Genomic DNA, 19,479 nt, shown 5'->3' on the forward strand with positions numbered 1-19,479 from the left:
AATTATGGGAATAATATACACCGGCATTGGAGTTGTAGCTGTAACACACAGGAGAAGGATATCTTATTGTCTGATTGATGCCCCCCCATTTAGGTGACGGCAGTCACACGCGCTGCTGTCCATTAACTGCAGCCCAACTCGCCAGTTCACTGAATTTCATTGTCTTCCGCCAGCGTGGTTTATATGTCACCAAAAGGTACCAGGCTCGGTCAAACACGGTAGTGAAGACAAAAACGCCTCGAATTTAACTCTTTGAGCTAACATTGTGAGTAAAAACGACTCAACTATAGAATGAAATAATCACACCGGCGTTAATCCTCCCAACTTATATTCTTCAGAGGGCGCGAAAGCAGAGGTGGCGTCAGAGCTGCAGCGCCAACTTCCGACTCTGGAACCAAATAGCTGTTCGTTATCTGTGCAGTCACGGTACAGTCCATGTTCAATAAAATCCTCCATTTTGGTTCTAAAAACTACTGGAGACACTCATGTTGCTACTCTTTTTATAAATAGCTGTGGGTGTCGGCCCGGGTTTCGCGGGTCCACACTTCTTATGCCATGGGACGTGGTGACGTCCTCGGAACACTGCGTCCGTATTAAACACTTACTCCGAGATCACCATTATTACACATCAAACGAAAACTACTCTTTTCTTTGGCAGTCATTAGCTGTGCTCAGCATTAACATCTGAGTCAACTTTAATGCCAGTTTTATTGGCCACGGGGCATAATTTACACAGAATATTTTGAGCTGTGAACAAGTCACAACTTTACTATAGGCGTTAACGTTAGAGCTGCTCTGGTTTCTCTCTGCATGAAACACTTCTTTACTCAATAAAGTCCTCCGACTATAAATGCTGAAAAGCTTGGATGTGAGTAAAACTCTCCGTGCTTATTGTAACACAATTTGGTTTTCTTCATACACATAAAGAGCGATATCTTTATATTTCGGCAGGAGTAGCGTGGCCGCTGCCAGACACATTTTGTGTATGCAGCTATGTGTCATCATCTGCGAAAATGGATATAAATGGAGTGTTAACTTGGGACCCCCATTTTGGACACCGCCTATAGTCCAATGCTATGAATAACTTGGTAGTTTGCCTGTTGCAGACGCGGGCGTACACGTCTCCCTTGGGGAAAGGACCCGCTAATATTCTACCGTGGCTTCCTTTGAAGCCCTTTGCCAGCCGCACAGTATTCAGATGATTCGGGCCGTTTTCTCAAGTTAAAAATGAAATTCGGTCTTAAACACTCAAAGTGGTCATGTCGAGCACAAACGTAAGAACACGCGGCTTGTTCTCGTATGTTCACAAACAGCTCGATTTGTTGTTCGTGGGTCGGCCGCTCGAACGCCGGGAACAAACAACGGGTTACCGATGGTAGTTAGTGACATGCAACATGGCCGCGGCGTCCATGTAGGCTACGTTATTCGAGAGTTCATGTTTGGATGGGCTGAATTCTTTTCTATATAAACAGGACATTCATTTCTGTGTTACGGAAAACAGTTAATCATTTAATGTTAATTTTGCAAAACTTCCCATTGTCTATGGCTTTGGAAGCCATCTCTCTACTTTTTGCAGCTGTTCAAAAATCAAAATTTCACGAGTTTTTCCATTTGTTCCTGCTAAAACCCTGACGAGGAGGTGGTGTGCGATCCTGTTCCGAGAACAGTATTGTTGAGTCGTGTTCCCGCCGTTCGAGCACGAGAACAAGGAACCCGTGTCAAGAACAAGCGCCCGAACTCGACCTCGGTGACGTAAGTGCCTGCTTTCTGCGGAGGGCGTCATCTGATGTACATGTACAGTACAGGGTACTGGAGCAGCGCGTCATTTTCGAACTTGGAACGCTGCTTATCCTCTGGGAATGAAAATAGATTTTTCCACGTTCATTCAAAACTGAACCTACTTGCCTTGAAGAAGGTGCTCAGTTACCGAAAGCTCAGCAATCACATATTCCAGAGCACTGATTTTATATTATGTTCGTACCAGATTATCTTGTAGCTTGAAAGAAGCCGCATCCGTGACAAAGCCAAACTTTAAAAAATGGCCATAGCAACAAATGGATTGACGCTCGCAACGCCCTCTTTCGACAGTTGTTATGTCAAAGTCATAATAATGTGTACCTTGGCATGTCATGCATGTTGAGCATGTTGACCTGTTGACAGAATACCGCCGTCGTTGTTTTCTCTAGAAAATTTTTGAAAAGTCGCGAGAAAGCGCAATAATTTATCCTGTCTGTTCGGCTGACGATGGCGTTGCATGTCACCACAGAGATAGGAATACCAGGGCGAAAAGGTAAGGGCTCATTCAGTGTATTTCTTCGGTTCGGTGTCTGTTGCCAGGTTGCCACTTTCATGCATGTTCATAACTAAATTCGTTCTGACTTTAGTTCGGCCATGGAGAAAGGACGCATCCTGATAACAATAACTAATATTTTTTTAACAAAAGGGGCGTAGGAAGATGGAGTAACTCCTTCCCTAATTTACTTTCATGTATTTATTAGACTTTTTTCAGGTAGATACAAATTGTACACAGATTAAACAGTATAGATACATGTACGTTACAATACGACAATAAAATTGGGAGCACAAAATTTCATTACAAGCCAAGTTACAAGTAGCATGAATAGGCCCTACAAATTAAAACAATTAAAGGAACGTTAGACAAATGAACCAGTTCAACAATATTTTGCAATATGTTCAAGGATCATGTCATGATATATAAAAAGAAAACAGATCCAACAGCTTTAAGAAAAGTAATATTCAACAAAAATAGTAGGAAAGAGTTACATATCTGGCTATCATCGTTCTCAATTTTCATTTACACCAAATTAAATAACAAACATGACAAATATGATGCAGAACAACCTTTCCTTAGACAATTTCAGTTTTCCTGGTCTGAATAGACTTTTTTCAATTAAAATACAAGGCTGTATTTGGTGATTAGTCGGCTGTACAAGGTGGCCGGATATATGCACATGTATAGGGAACTCTTGCCAACAAAGAATTAACATTTGCATAACTCTCTAATGCTAAATGTTGTTGGACGTCATTGAATCCGATTTGTTCATCATTCGTCCACAGAGCGTGAGAGACGTCACTTTCCCGAGCGACGAGGCTACGAAAAGTCCACAGTCCGAGGGCGCCGTTACATACCCCATGGGCAGGGATCTGAACCAGACTGGCAGCCCCACCCTCACTGCCTGCAAGTCAAATATTCCGAGTCAGTATTTATGATTTACCTCACATACATAAACAATTGAAATTGCAATTTGAACAAAGTTACACACAGTCATTTGCAAAAGTTTAGAACCACCCAAACAAAATGCATTAACCTCAAGAAAAACCAAACTTAAACTAATCAATCATGGCAACTTATATTTATTCTCAATAGTTAGTGCTGAACCAACTGGCAAACACATTGTACACACAGGAGCAGTTTTGAACCCATTGCATGAGTCCGTTAGACAGAAAGACCTAATTCTCTTGATGCCTGAAATCTTATCTCCCTTACTTCAGAGAAATGCCGCTGCTGCAGCATACGAATGCCTCCATTGACCGCTTGACCTGTTGGGTCAGGAGAATACATGTATTGAGGGGTGGGTTCCTCTTAGTTTATGGGGGATGGGTGTTCCTTGTGTCATTTTAGGACATCAAGTTTGCCCTCCTCCTCTTCCCTGGAAATGGTTGGCCGCAATAAATATGTACCTGTTTTGTTTATCCAGGCAGGGTCCTGATTGGTCGTCCCGTTTAAGGTACATCCCTGCACCCACCGAACCAGAACCGAGGGAGGATTATCGACTCCCTTCCCTTCGATGTTTTCCAGGTACGATGCGGCTAATGGGTTACCTGGGCATTGGTTGCAAACATTGCATTTGCCCTTGTGGCGAGGGGGGTGGGAGGAAATTGTGAACTACGAGATGCGTCATGCTATTATCTGTTGCAAGTCGTAACCTCATAAGCCCTGTGGTGACACTTGTCACATTGGCTGTGTCCAATTTGCTTGGCTGTGGCTAGAGATTGCACATTCGTGTTTGAAAACTGATAGCCAGTGGCTGCATAGATGTTCTCATAGCCAAGTAATGCAGACACTGACATCAACTTGTGTATGGCTATGCCACACTCATACCTTTGATCAATCATACTTTAATGTTTGTGAACTGAATTGCCCTCAACAGCTCATGTGCAAAGCCATTGTCAATGGCCATTTCTTTCCATCACTGTCTTCATTTGGTCACTTCAGGACGTCATGCCAAGTCATACGAAGAATGGACATTCTATCCTGAGGGGTTCCATGTTGGCCGTCGTTGCCAGTTCCCAGCTGACGCCTTGCCAGAAGACAAGAACCATCTCGCCAGCATTACCTCAACCAACGAAGTAACTCACTCCGAAATGCTGGGAATGAATCGAAAATGTGAGTCGGCACACAAGTACTTTTAGATCTAGCCAGGGCGTAGAATTTATTTATCAACAACTTTCATATTTATTGATGTAACTGTGATGTTTGCCTCTCCCTCCCACATTAGTGCCAACCATGTTTGAAAGAAGAGGGTTCTACCCGCAAGCGTCCCCTGGCGACAAATCCTACCAGGCTTCTGAATACTCTCCAAAGTTCCACACGTTCGGCTCTACCAGGCCGGTTGTCAACTTTGGGTAAGTTGAGTCACTCACAAAAGGGATTAATAACTCTTTAACTTTCCAGAAATGCAAGCAATTTTTATTTATTTTTCTTCCTAACCCCTGTCTAACTAAGCGAATTTCTTATTCTGATAGGTGTAGAACCTATCATAACCTATCGGCATAAGCTGTTTTCAACTGATGCCCAGCACTTACGAGGAACAAATTACAATACATGTACCATCAAATTTCGTAAAATTTAACATTAAAAGTTTCAAGCTGCAATTAATAAGCAATTTGAACAACAGACCACAAAACTGTTTAAAACTCACAACCTCAACCACTGTAAAAATAAAAAATAATATACAAATATTACATTCACCCTTTCAAACAAGGATAATATCCACAACTATACAATCAAATTATGACGATTCTGGTGATCATTCCCAAGATTCCAAAGAAATGTGAGATTAAAACAGGAAAGCTAGTGTTCAAAAGTACAAAGTGCACTGCAAGAGTGTGGAGAGAGGCAGCTGAATGAAAGGCCTTTCCCAAAGCTTGTTTGCTCTATCCACTTGGCATGTTCTAGTGCCAGTGAACCAACGTCGGAGCACTGATCGCAATCAAACAGGCCCATCATGAGTCACAAGTTACTCCAGCCACTTTTTGAGTTGTAAAAGGCCTTTATGAGAACCTCACCGATTACAAGTCTACTGGAACTCTCAACATTATTCATCCACATGATGCCCGTTTTCATTCACACGATGCCCGTTTTCATTCACACGATGCCCGTTTTCATCCACATGATGCCTGTTTTCATCCACATGATGCCCGTTTTCATCCACATAATGCCTGTTTTCATCCACATGATGCCTGTTTTCATCCACACGATGCCCGTTTTCATCCACATGATGCCTGTTTTCATCCATATGATGTCTGTTTTCATCCACATGATGCACGGTTTCATCAGGAAGCCAAACTGAATCAAACTCTTTTTAATTTAGAGTAAGATACAACTGAAAAAAAAGATGGCCTTGATACTAATCTTAGATAATGTGACCATTTTGTGTTGCCCACTTTTTAATTTGTGTGTGACATTTTCCCCACATTGTTCATATTTAGTGGTCCGCCCAAGAGGAAACCCGACACATTTGTTCCGTTGCAGGAGCTTCCACCATACCCCTGGTAAGTTGAGGTGAAAAAAAGGCAGGGATCAGCTTGCTCACTGTGTTTGAATGCAATCTTATTACATCTCTACTTGGCAGTTTTTTAATGTTTTCTGGCCTGCATAATCATGTCATTGATACAAAGGAATTCATAGAAAGTTCCCTAAGTACAGAAAAACAAATGCGTTGATCTATTTCAAGGCACATGAGAAGTCCAAAGTTTGATAAAGAAAGTCTCAACAAGATTGGGGAAAAACACATTTGACCAACAGATATTTGGCGTAACATGCTTAAGGTTGCACTATACTAAATACCCACTCATAGCAAAGAATGCAAAATCTGAGAGAAATAACACTGCCTGGTGATGCTCAGGAACAGAGTGGCCTTGTGTGTTTTGCTAGAAATTCAAGATTATGTCCACTTGGGCAGTTTTCTGTTCAATTCCACGAGTGTCAGCCAACTCCCCCCCCCAAAAAAATTATCCTCCCCTCCCCAAAATACCCCTTAAATAGTAGTCAAACCCTGGGCTCAAGTCTGAATGTAGTCACCTGCCTCTTTGCAGCGTAGGCCTTCCAGTAGGAGGATTTTGAGAACAAAATACTTGTACTCCAAGTTGGTAGCCACAAGTCCCAAATGCTTTATTTATAGAAATTTTTCTACGCACAGTTGCTCCCAATTGTGGTGCCTTTTATTGCAAGTCACTGTGGGATCACAAAATACATGTATTGATGAGCTCGCGGGTTCCTAAAAGCAGCCAGCAACAGCTGTTGGACAAAAAGTCAAAATACATCAAGATTTTGATGGCAAGTCGTATTTCACACACTAGTCTGACATGGCCTTGAAAGACACCCCTCCTTCCACAAATATTTGTTCATCTTGCATCCTTAACCACTTGCTACTGGGGAACCCCGTTTCGAGCGACATGGGCTTATATGCAGAGCCGAGGTGCCCGAAATGGGACAAAAGAGCTGGTCCGTGAAACAAAAGACCGTATTCAGAACAAAAGACCTGCTACTGGGAATTGCCATCATTTTTTGTCTTGCATTTTTCAAAGGTAATCCGTTACTGTTTTTAAACAGTATACCACTGTTTGGGGCATAGCGCGCTGGCGGATTAGCACCATGGACAAAAGTGCTCCAGGGCCCATTAACCACTACCAGCCGGGGACTCCGAAATCGGAGCTGTATGGTTTATATGTGTGGCCGGGGTCTCCGACCACACCGAACAAAAGACCAAGCTGCTGGGCATTACCGGCATTTTTCACTCTCAAAAGTGGTGATAATCCAGCGTTATTTTGAAACCGTATACCAGGGTTGGGGGCATTTAGAGCAAGCGGATTACCACCGGGGACAAAAGCTCTCCACAACCGCAGCGATGAGCCACACAGCACCGCTGCATGCTAAGCTGGCCCCTATTGAAAAGAGGTCAGCAGTGCACTGAGCCAGGTTCGTGAACAAAAGACAGCTGTATAACACCGCACAATCTGGGCTCTGTTTACAAGGCTGCAGGCCTGGCTGAAATATTCGGGCGTCAATGAAGGTCACCTGTCAACTTAGAGTAGTGCCTAAAGATTACTCTGTGCGGCTATAAACGACTGTTAAATGGAATGATGAATTGTTGAAGGATTTTTAAAACGGAAAAAATGATAGTCCTGCCGGCCCAGCATCCTCAACGTTGAAAAATGCCCCGGCACGAAGTGGTTAATAAGCAACACAGTACTGCTTTATGCTAATCCAGCCGCGTTTGAAAAGACCCCATTCGCATTCACTGGGGACAAAGGTGATTATGCAACACCTCACAGTTCTGGGCTCTCTTTAAAGGGCAGCGGGCCTGGCTGAAATACTCAGGAGTCATTGAAGGTTACATGTACCTGTCAGCTTAGAGTTGCCACCAAACAGTCACTCATGTGTGTGTAAGCGTCCATTAAATGAAATGATGAATTTTTGAAGAATTTTGAAACCTGAAAATCTCCCGTATGTGTGCAATACATTTTTAAAAGCACCAGGCAGCAAGTGGTTAAACATACATGCACATTTAGGAGTTGACACTGAAACCCAATTCTGAAAATATTTCTCCTCTCCTAGTGAGCCATACAAAAGCAGGGAGAGGAGGCGTAATCACAAGGAAGAGCTTGAATCCGTCCGGTTACTGGATATCTGGGAGCCCGCCATGCCACTGGGGCTCCCCTTTGGATGCGAAGATCGGAAGTTTATCGCTGTCTAAGCTGTCTTCAATCAGGGCTGGCTGGGAGTAATCTTTTGGATAGTCATTGCAAAGATAAAGAGATGGGATGATCCGCAAAGGAAGCAATTCTTAGCAGGAAGAGCATCTGCCAAGTGCAGACTTCATCAGTCACTGAAAATGATTGAATGGGAGGGGGGCTGCTATCGCAAGAAAACAACTGTGAAGGAGTTGAAGGAAACATGGGATTTAAAATGTGTACCAAGTCCTGTAGAGCAACTCTTGTTTTTTCTGACTTTTTACTTCCAAAAGGCATGCTTTTTCCGTGGGACATTAACTTATTGGGCAACTATGTTTTTCCAAGGCAAGCACTGTACTTTTTGCGAATGTGCAGATCAGATTTGTTTGTGGCCTTTTTTGCTGTAGTCTTTCTCAACTCTGTGTTCGGGCAATGTAAAAATTGCTGAGATATGTGATATTTCACATTTGATATTACCTTGAATCAAACTAATATTTCTCAACGACCAACAAGTAAAGAATGCAGTCTTCAGGTCCAATGTTGAATACCTTTATTATTGGCATAATAAATTGAAACAGTGGAATATGGGCAGAATTGCTACCTACACTGTAAGTAAACGTTCAACTTACACATCTTTTTAGTTTACTTTGGTATCAAAATCAACTAACTTTTAAATCAAACATGATTTTCTTTTATGGAAACCACCAGTGTATTCTTTTAATACTTTCATTAGCAATTAAAATCCTACTGTAAAACTGTCAAATTTTCCCTTATCACTGAGAATCTTTTGCTTTGACATGAACACATAGACCTTAAATAATTTATTGGCTAGGGTGCATATTCAGCAATAGATCTGATCCATATCCCATTTGACACACTTGGAGAGATCAGAACTAGAAACTAAAGCCCAATTGTTCATTGCTGTTGTCTTTGTAACAAAATGTTTGGGGGTGTTGTCTTTTGCAGAATAAGTGTGCTGGATTAAAAAAAAGGCTGTCAGTTAATTCGACCAAAAGGAAATTTTGTGACTCAAAGAACAAAATAGTTTGTGCAAACATGTTGGCTGAAAAACTCAACATATATGGGTCTGCCAGAAGAGATCATAGTTTATCTTGTATGCCATCTATTTGAAGCACATACCTTTGTACAGTTTGTTCAATAAATGAAGCTTTCTAGCAAAATTTTTTTCTCAAACTTTCTTCAGGTAGTCAACATGACGTCTTTGTCTTGGCTCTTAGGAGCAATTTCGGTCACACCCTCCATTGGAGAGTCCCCCTCTGGAACATTAATAGCCTCAATTTTTTTGTTGTCCAAAACGGGCTCTGCCATTCCCTTTCTGAGGGACTGAGTGCCTTGGATGTCGGTTGTTAAGGGCATCTGGTTAATGGTCGACACAGGAGTAGTCACCATGGCAACAGATTTGTTTGTTGGAGATACTTCACTGACTGGAGGCTTTGAAATTGACAGCGTGGTAAGCTGGATACGTCTTGGTTGTACACCTGTTGGGGGAAAAGGCAATGTGCATAAAGTTTGCATCTGCAGATGTGCCAGTATAGAGTACCGAAGTGAGACGTCATTTTGAAACAGGAAGTGCAGTGCAAACAAATGGAGTATGCGCACGAGATGGTTCACACATTGGTCGTCTCACTAACGCCTTTCACACACAATTGTGTGCATGACGTATTCACTTTGGTTCTCTATAGTATTAATGTGTCTTTTCAATTGTGTGTAAAAAGGCACTAGTGAGAGAACTAGCATATGAACCAACACGTGCACGTGCTCCATTCGTTTGTACTACACTTCCTGGTTCAAAATGAAGTCACACTTTGGAACTCTATAGCCTATGTGGCATTGTCCAATCCATCACAAGTCCCTGCAAGTCCATCTCAATCCAAGTCATAAGCTACTCAGAGCACACCTTTGTCATTGTTCATCTGGTTACTTGTGACCGGAGTTATGAAAGGACTTTCATAAGACAAGACAAGACTTCATAGACAAGACCTACAGGGAATTTTAGTCGGCTACAACATTATAATATGTGGTCGTGTCTCCAGAGCTCACAACTTCGGAGGGTTTAGTTACCCATTACACTCAAAATGTTTAGAACATACCTTGGGGTGATTTATGAACTGTTTGCATCTGGGAGTTTGGTGTGCTGTAGCCAGTGGCTGTTGGATTCTGATTGGTTGATACTGTAGGGCATGGATTTGATTGACTCGAGGGAGGGCTAGACAGTTGTGTGGTTGAGATGCGTCTCGGTTGTGAGCTGTAAGGAAAAAGCTTAAGAATTTGAAGGACTGGAAACTTAAATGGGCCTCTGTACAAAAGGACGCCACACTTTTTCTTAGTACCTATGTGCTTTCCTATGGTACCGAGTGGACTGTGGGCCCCCACTGGCTCCATAGGAATGTGCACATGTAAACAATGACTGGTGTCATCAGTACACAGGCCTATTCAAAATCAAATAAAAGGTAAACCTGCAAACCTTATTAGTTTCATTCCAGAATACAATCAGGTTTCTGACGTCGTAAAAGTGCTTTACCCTGTTGTTTTGGGGGCTGTGCTGGTACCAAGTGTTGTGAGAGCTATCCTCCTTGGCTCCACCTTAGCAACAGCAGATGCACTCCCTCCTTGATTTGCCGTCACTTTATGAACATTCATCCCTGCCAGTGTCTCACTGGTCACTGGCTTGGCTTGGCCAAATGAAGCCTGGCTAGCTGGAATTGCACTGGTTGGCGGTTTACCACATGCCGTTTCACTTGCTGCAGTGACATTTGACCCCACCGTTGCCACGGGAACCACTGGTGCTGTTTTGTAGGGCACACCAATCTCACCTTCCTCAAAAGTGACTAATGAGCAGTAACCATCTGTCGAGGAGACAACCAGGATTTGGCCATCAGATGACCTGAAAAGAAAGAAAATTTTTACTTTCTAAAATAATTACTATTTAAGAAGCTACTCAATCTTTCTTAAATTCACAATTGTGACCAATAAAAGCTAGCCTGACTCGGGTCACCCAGCACTGACCAATCAAAGGTGAAGACACTGCATACTAACCATGAAACGTCACTCAGTTGGTGGTAGTGGATATTGGAAATCAACCCAAATGGAATAGTCTGCTGAGTGTCGTACAAAAGAATACTGTCCTCCGTTGCCACAGCAAAGGCGATTCTATATGGCAGGCTGCAAGGTCAAAAAGAGAGTCAAATTCACTCTAAAACTGCAACCACATGTAATGACTGTGACTGGAAGTTCACATATGCCGCTATTGAAGCCGCTGGTGAGGGACATAGGCTTGTGTGTCATTTTCAGACGTAGCCAGTTCATTCGGACAGCTTCAGCGTGTCTACAAAGAGCCCTTATCAACAAGGTTGACACCAATACATGCACAGCATACATGTGACCAAATTCCATTGTTCCCCCCAAACCAGCTTGACCCTTCACTGGGCAGCTGCTGCAGCATATACGATATAATCATATCATACACACATAGGTGTATGTGAACAAGCATACGTCTGCTCATTTGTGGCTAATGTTCACCCTACTGTGACATCACCGTGCAACACTGACATAGACAGATGTGGTGGCTGTTTACAGTTTGTCTGGAAATCACACACAAATGTTTTGAAAATAAACAGTTGATATAAAATCTGAACAAGATAAATGTCCTTCTGAACACACATAAGCAGTCTTTGCTCCTGATTTGGTTTGTCAGCGTGTGGGTGATCAGAAGCTGGTCACTGAGAGCTAAAAAATGCAAGACATTGACAGTTGTCAGGTAATTATCTTGTTCTGGGATAGACTATGTACGCCTTTGGCCATCATCTTACCTGAACAGAGACTGAGGTTCTTTGCTGTTTTGGACCGATTCTGCGGAGGATGCTGTCTCCTTGGTTGCATCAGCCTTCTCCGCCTCTACAGGATCTTTGTTTGGGCCTGTGACCTCTGAAGTGTCCATTCTTTCTGCATAACATACATGCATTGTCAGATTAGGGTCTCAAATCAACTCTCAGACACGCTTATGAAAATCTCCTTGATGCACTTTAAATGTGACACCTGCTGAGTGTAACGACATCCAACTGGTCAACCATCTCCTACACCAAAGATGTTTCCCACAAAAGTCTGAAAACAAATTCCAGGACATTTCCAAGACTTCTCAGAACTAAAAAAGATTGACAATTTTCCTGACATTTAATGCCATATCACATAGAACAGTTAACTGTGAACAGGAAGACTGCCATAGCCACTGGTACAGCTTGACAAGGGCAGCCTGTATATTTATCATCATTCTGTTATCACAACAAATGCAGCCCATCAAAAACACCCCTTGCATGATCTAGATTTCCATAACTTTTTTCTTGACGACAGGATTCCAGGATCCCCTATTTTTCATGACTTTCTGGGACAACTTTTTCCAGGACTTCCCATGACCTAGTCTCTGAATTAGCAGTTAATGCCTATGCGACAGCCCCATGTATGTCAGCCTAACTAGGCCAAGAGGTTATTCAACATCTTTAAAAAACACTACACAACAGAACTCTTGAAACAAAATGCAGCTTCAAAACCACATCTTTCGACCAGCAACACCCATGTAGGCATTGTATTTTACTACAGTTTACATGCCTTCCTTGGTTGAATTTTCTGTCGCTTCTTGAGTCTCTTCGTCAGCTTTACGAAGTTCAAAGAATACAGGGCAACAGCGGACAGCCAGGGTGGCCTTGGGTGGTCCAGGGAGGTGCGCAGCTGGTCTGAAAATAAAAAACACATGCTCAGCACATTGAGTGTGCAGCTGTGACTGGAATCCTCAACAATGAGTATTTCATTCCAACTCACATTAGAAAGGACAAAGTGAGCATCCTGAAAAAAAACACAGGTGAAATGTGTCGAGAGCTCTGAGTGATTTTCACTGCGCAAGATCCTTGCAAAGATCTTTAACTCAAAAGTGGTTCTGGTGACTGACAACTCTTGGCTAGTTGAGTCACATTTGAACAATCCTTGACACAGTGCATACAACAGTATTGCAAAAACATTACTTCAGACGCTGAGCTATGGAGAAGCTTTTAATGTCACATAGCTTAATTAGGTGTGTGAGTGCAGTGGTGTCACCTTGGAATTGAGGACCGTGTGAACATATAGGTGGTGTTGCATGAGGGTGATACTTCGCCCATCTCCAGACAACCAGAGGGCACAATCAAAAGTTGTCCATCAGGACTGAAGGTCAGCCGGCGGAAGAAGGACCTCATGCTGTCATCATGGAACATACGACACTGCTTGGTGATGCCCTGAAAGAAATGTCAAAAAGCAGTCTCGAGATGCTGAACTTGCTACTCAGAGAGTGAAAATTAGATGCAAAAGTGTTAAGCTTTTGTTAGCCTGTTTACTTTTGCAGTCACCTCCTCTATACAAATTTGTCTGACAGAGCTCCATGCACTTTTTATCAAAGCACTGTTGAACTTTCACATTTTTTCAGAGATTTTGACAGGAAAGCATTCATTTTGAGATCAACTGAGAATAGGCTCGCTTGTCACCCCAAATTACGCCGTTGTAGTTTTTACCTCGCCACTGTTTGTGGTAGTTGCCAGAGACATCTTGGTGATGTTGAAAGCACAGCGGTTGTTGTTAAGGTTGTACAAACGAAATGACCTACAGACCAAACCACCAAAAAAAAAACAGAACAAACTTGAGTGGTGAAACAGGGTATTCTCCAGGAGGCCAAGGGAGAACTGCCAATGAAAAACATGTTTGGTTTCAGAGGTGGGAGCAAAATCTCAGGTGTTGGAAACTCGTGGAATCAAACACGGCCTGATAACCCACTCTCTGAGTACGTCTTGGACAGGATTCCAACCTGAGCCGAAGACGTGGAGGGTAAGGAAAAATCACTACTGAACTATGAAACTTAACTAATCTAATCCTGCAAACCTGACTGCCTAAATCAGTTACTGCCTTGATTACCTCTAAAGGGTCTGGTATTACTTCAAACTACATAAAAGGAAAGTAAATTCAGACTCACCTGTCACAGCTGAGAGTGGCACAGTATTTTCCCAGTGGGTCCCAAGCCACGCCTTGGACAAAGCTACGGTGATCCTTGAAAATAACAAGCTTCTCACCTGAAAAGTAAACACTTTCTAGAATCATTTGTTAGAAAGTTTATGTTGTAAAACTATTCCACTCAAGGGTCAAAAGGATTTTGGAATTCAGGTTCTAAAACAATGGGTGCACCAAGCACTTGAAGCAACATTTTCTGAGCAGAAGTGCCCCCTTCGTTGGTGACAAAGAGGGGAGGTTGAGCCAACTGCTGCCATTTTGTGTCCACTGGTCAAATGAAGACGCTTTCAGACCGCTTTTTTTCAGTTGAAAGTTACTCTTGTCCTGTTCCTAGAGCCATGTAACAAAGAAACCCCAATTGTTTACAGTCCAAGTCCGCAAATTGATACAACAGGAACCGTACCTTTGGCCACATCCCAAATGATGGCGCTGTTGTCCACCGAGCCGGACAGCAAACGACTGCCATTGGGGGACCAGGAAAGGTCATAGACATCCTCCAGGTGACCCCTGCAGTACAAGCATGACATGATAACAACAGCAACATGCCTCATTGTAGAACTCTATTGCTCAATATAAACTTTTGAGCAAACAAAAGTGATAAAGGTAGAAAAGTTTGAACCTCCAATTCATGATCTAGTCTTTTGGATTCCCAGCTTTACATGCATTCCTTTAGTTTCCCCCGTCATTTGACTCATGTGCAATACAATCAATGCATCCGTATTTCATGCACCAGCACATACAATTTATCATTGGGGGAGTCAAGTAGGCGTAGTGGTTTTTTCCTCACCTATCACCTCTGTGGTCCGGGTTCGATTCCCGGCCTGGTCCACATGTGGATTGGGTTTTCAGTCCCTACCTTATTCTGTGGGTTTTACTCAGAATATTCCCCTGGGGTTTTCCTCCCACCTCTAAAAGTGTAAGTGCCTCTCATTATCTCCTCTGAACAAGTTGCTTCAGACGCTTATGAGGAATCCTTGATGTCATTACCGGCACTAATTAATAATTACAATATGTACAACTTATCATCTTCTACAGGTTTCAATTTTTCCAGCTTTCACTTTTGGTAAGCTGTTCATTGGCTAGCCCTGTTTTAGCCTGGTACAGACATCATCCAACACACCTGAGCATCTTGAATGCAGTCCACCCTTCCTTACACTCTTCGTCCTCCTTGCCAAAGGCCGAGCTGCCCCCTTGTGTATCTGTCAACTTCCACAAGATCACTAGGCAGTCTTGGCAAAAGGAACAAGACAAGTAAACGATACAATCTGAAGGCTCAACTACACGAGCGGTATCACACATTGGGCCAGGAAGGAAACACTGATTTATCTCATGGCTTTAGTCTGTGAAAGATCAAGGAATGAGTGGTTGCTCTAGACAAGAACCAAGCCATGGGTGCTGTTATGCGATGTACTGGATCTGTTGTACATGTGTTGCCTATTCCTCACTGTTTAAGGTGAAGAAGACCACAAAGCAAAACAAAAAAACAAAAGACCTAAAGATTTGGTTCTTACATTTGTTGCAAAGGTCATCAGCTCTTCCCTTACAACACAATTTGGCATTTTTTTTACAAGCATTACTGTATATGCACTGTGCACATACAGCCCAAGTAACCAAGGTGGGACACAGATTAAAGATGTATTCAGGCCAGAATTAAATACGTGGGATGTTTTTATGATGCCACCCGTCAACCAACCATCTCCACCAGATGCGAGGATTTGGCCATCGGGAGAGAAGCGCACAACGTTGACCGACTTGGTGTGTCGGGACAGATTTGATGCAAACTCTGCCATGGCCTTCCCATCGTTGTTGATCTTGATGTACCAAATCTGGTCGAAAAAGACGTGAGTGCACAAGTTCATTTTTTTGCTAACAAAGGACAACATCATGGAATACCTGACAAGTAAATGTAAATTTATCACAACAGCACTTCCTTCAAAGACAGAGAATTAGTTGTTTGACAATTGGAAAAGGTTAAATTTGGGTCCAATCCACACTTCCAGTTTTATTAGGAAATACACACACAGGGTTCCTGCACCTAAAGGATAATTAAATTCCATGACTTTTCCATGACAAAAATATAAAAATCTACAACCAAATAATGCAATTTCTTGGACTCTTTGGCCTTTTAGGTTGCAAATACAATCACAGATTTTATGCGCTTATTTCTGACAATAGAAACCACACAGTTTTTATGACTTCCTTGACAAAATTCCCTTTAGTAATTTTTACAAAATTCCATGACTTTTCCAGGCCTAAAAAAGGAAAAACAAATTTCCATGACTTTTCCAGGCTGCATGAATCTATGAAATGGACACGATTCCACCCAAAATTTGGAAACAACTACAGCGTATTCTTGGCGCATTGCAAGCAACTTTCTTTGTATTGCATTGTAAAATGCCAAGCAGTTCCAAATCATTGTGATATGAAACTTCACAGATTTTTAAGGGGACTGTTTCTGCAACGCAAAATTAAACACATTTATATGTACATGGAATCTGTCACATTCCGAAAGTGCCCTTCCAATGGTGAACATTACTATTTTGTTTCTGTCTCTACTGCAGTGACTACAGTCTCAAGGAGAGGGTTGCATCTCAGAACTTAATAATTTTGGGTTTCATAAACACCACAAATATAAAAAAGGTTGAGGGATGGTGCTCTTGCTATTTCCCCAAGGCAATAAAGCCTGTTTGCTCACTAGTCTAAATATTGCATTTAGGAATCTCAGAAACTGTGGAGGACCTCTTCCCTAGTGCCACTACTAACCCGCAAGTTGCCATCTGTACCACATCCTGCCGTGGCCAGTCGTCTAGGTTCCTTCTTACTGGCACCAGAGTTGCATGGCTGGAAGTCAACACTGTAGATGGGCTCCCGACCATGCCACGAAATCTCTGGTGTGTCCAACTTCATCTCTGAAAGGCAGCAAAGAATGCATCAAAAACTGGAAAGATCTTGCTATCACTGTCAGACTAAAATTTGTCAAAAACACATTTTGGCCATTTTCAATGCCGTTTTGCCTTCAGGATGCCGCTCGAATTGAATGTGCCATGTGCACGTTTATATGAGTAAAAGACATTGCCGCAAGGACCATCACACGAACCATCACACGCGTGTACCCCATTCATTTGTACCACACTTCCTGGTTCTACATGACATCACACTTCAGTACTCCACAGTCCAATCTCTAACAAAAGTTGAACTTTTTTAGTGAGATAACTTGACCGTGCGAGCCAAGCACATGTACATTGCTAGAGAAGAGCAGGAATTCTTCAACACAGATAGCCAGTTGATGTGTTTCGGCATTTTTGTATCTTGTGTTACTTTGTTACTCGACTAGGGACATGATGTACAGTGTACATGGGGAGCCAGTGGAACCAGTGGGAGGCGCAGTGGCCTCCGGGACCACCCTAACCAGTGTGATGAGGCAGCATGCATGGTGGCAAGACACAGGCATCCCGGCGGCACTGATGATAAGTTACAAGTACTAGTTAGCTGCTGGTGTTAATTCATTGAATGATGGTCAGTGGTTTCAAGCAACCATACCCAAAGTGTTTGGGTGGGATAAAGATCAAACCCTATTAACACAGTGAAAAATCTTCAACCTGATTCTAATGAAACTTTGACTACCAAGCTAGAGTCAATTCTCAAATCCATGACCAGCGATGACCATGCAGATGACAGGATGCCTGTTAAAAGTGGGTGCCCCTTTTGGGTGTAATCGATCGCTACGTGCGATTGCTTAATCTTTGCAAAATCAGTTGATATTAGTGCATAATAATTAATAGGTTGGTAATTTACCATCAGCCAATTGGCTTTTCTTTCCAGTTCCCGCTTGGGAAAGAATTCCATATATGGTTGCCACGTATTTTTCCTTGCAGTTGCCATCTGAAATCACTAAAATGGCCTAGCCGGTTAGCCAAAGTTAGGAGTGAAAATATTAATGGAATAATGCACCGGGTGCCAAGCGATGTCTGTATACAGGTTATATTGAATTCTTTCCCATGGTATGATGGTTGTGAAAGATTATTTTAAAAAGGGAAGTAAATGTTGGAAATTTTATGCAGAATTGACCAATCACACAGAGCAATCGGGGGATCATGCAGATCAGCTGATCAGGCAAATCACGCTCAACATCTCTGTGTTCTTTTGGCTAATCCACACACACAAACACACAAGGTCGAGTTGATCTCCATGTGTCAACCATCAATCATGTCAATGGACTTCTTGTCTCAACCTTGTCAATTTGTCTTTTTCTATTTTATGCAGACAGTTGGGTCGTCATGGTTGCCATGCTGGTACAGTTGTCTCAACAGCTGAGTTGCCCTGAATCGAGTTGGCAAACATTGAATCAGTAGGGTTGCCCAAGCCCACACGTACATGTAGGCAGGTACATGTAGGCCCAGTGTACTGTCTGACTGTAGTCCCACATGGGCCATGGCCTATGCCAAGTGAAACAACATTCATGACCATGATCATGATGATGATGTTAGGCCCCAATTACAGCATCAGTCAGACCAACTATAGTTGGGCCCGTCCCAACTAGAGTGCTCATGCATATAGTTGGGCCGGCCCAACTCCAGCACAGAGGTCAAGTGTGCATGAGCCCAGCATGTGCCAAACTAAATTCTAGCCTAATTGTTTACAATGACTCTCATTCTCAAATGTCATGCCATAGATGAAGTGCCATATTTTAGATGAATTGTGTCAAGTGTGAGATGCATAAGCTTGTTGGATGAGGTTAAGAATTTTTTTACAGAAATTGGTCAACAACAGTTGGGTCAGCTCAACTGCAGCACTACAGTTGGGACTGTCCCAGCTATCACTCATCAGGCTGTAGTTGGGACAGATGGTATACACTGACGTTGGCAAACACATGTAGCGATAGCATGGTTAGCCTTGCCCTTCCTTAGCTGCTTAGGCCGGCCGTAACCCAGGTGGACTCCCTGACCGTACTACGTTACGGGTCGTAATGAAATGAAGACAACGTCCAACCTGGGCTAGGCCTAGGCCGGCTGGCGCACTGACACTGTTCACCTAGTTCAGAACGAAAGGGGCCTAAAAATTAGCCCCACTAGTGTGGCACGGACTCTCACTCCCGATCCAAGGACGGATCGGGAGTGAGAGTCCGTGCCACACCAGTGGGGCTACCTAAAAATTAGCATTGGGAAATAACAAAGGATTACACCAGCTGCTACATACCGTTTTCTCAGTAATCAAAGTGTGCGCCCTTTTAGACTGATGAAATAGATTCACAAACACACCCTTCGGTTGGAAAAAAATTAAGGCCGAAACACAGATCTCCTAAACCACGTAATGTAACCTCGAAATAAAGACATGTAAGACACTGCTGCAAGACAAATTTGCCGCGAAACTGCAAACCAACTGCGCTTGCGCAGAATGAACTCCCTAGCTTACCGAAATATTCGCATGAAAGTAAGTACAACAGGGATCACCTCAAAC

The 19,479-nt window shown here is 42.8% G+C and overlaps 2 protein-coding genes across 5 annotated transcripts; one reads left to right on the forward strand and one right to left on the reverse strand.

Annotated features, from left to right (window-relative positions):
- Positions 1-2,101: 2,101 nt before the first annotated feature.
- On the forward strand, positions 2,102-9,158 carry LOC110988440 (spermatogenesis-associated serine-rich protein 1-like). Its single transcript, XM_022251927.2, has 7 exons — positions 2,102-2,290; positions 3,079-3,217; positions 3,720-3,820; positions 4,238-4,408; positions 4,521-4,647; positions 5,734-5,796; positions 7,862-9,158. The coding sequence occupies exons 1-7, from the start codon at positions 2,245-2,247 to the stop codon at positions 7,998-8,000; spliced, it is 786 nt and encodes a 261-aa protein (XP_022107619.2). The 5' UTR covers positions 2,102-2,244; the 3' UTR covers positions 8,001-9,158.
- Positions 8,505-19,401, reverse strand: LOC110988438 (chromatin assembly factor 1 subunit B-like). Of its 4 annotated transcripts, none has more exons than XM_022251921.2 (14): positions 19,219-19,401; positions 16,786-16,931; positions 15,716-15,848; positions 15,143-15,251; positions 14,426-14,529; positions 13,988-14,084; positions 13,533-13,620; positions 13,084-13,259; positions 12,601-12,725; positions 11,808-11,940; positions 11,035-11,160; positions 10,520-10,882; positions 10,089-10,243; positions 8,505-9,476 (listed from the first exon to the last, which is right to left on the reverse strand). In XM_022251921.2, exons 2-14 carry the CDS (start codon positions 16,927-16,929, stop codon positions 9,178-9,180), a joined length of 2,052 nt encoding a protein of 683 aa, XP_022107613.2. In that variant the 5' UTR covers positions 16,930-16,931; positions 19,219-19,401; the 3' UTR covers positions 8,505-9,177. The 4 variants fall into 4 exon arrangements, with proteins under 4 accessions (XP_022107613.2, XP_022107615.2, XP_022107614.2 ...); XM_022251923.2 differs by lacking the exon at positions 19,219-19,401 and adding an exon at positions 19,054-19,110; XM_022251922.2 differs by lacking the exon at positions 19,219-19,401 and adding an exon at positions 19,012-19,031.
- Between the last annotated feature and the right edge of the window lie 78 nt (positions 19,402-19,479).

The sequence above is a fragment of the Acanthaster planci genome, linkage group LG15 (genome assembly GCF_054643075.1).
Source record: "Acanthaster planci isolate LZ-2023a linkage group LG15, COTS_SCS, whole genome shotgun sequence".
NCBI lineage: Eukaryota > Metazoa > Echinodermata > Asteroidea > Valvatida > Acanthasteridae > Acanthaster > Acanthaster planci.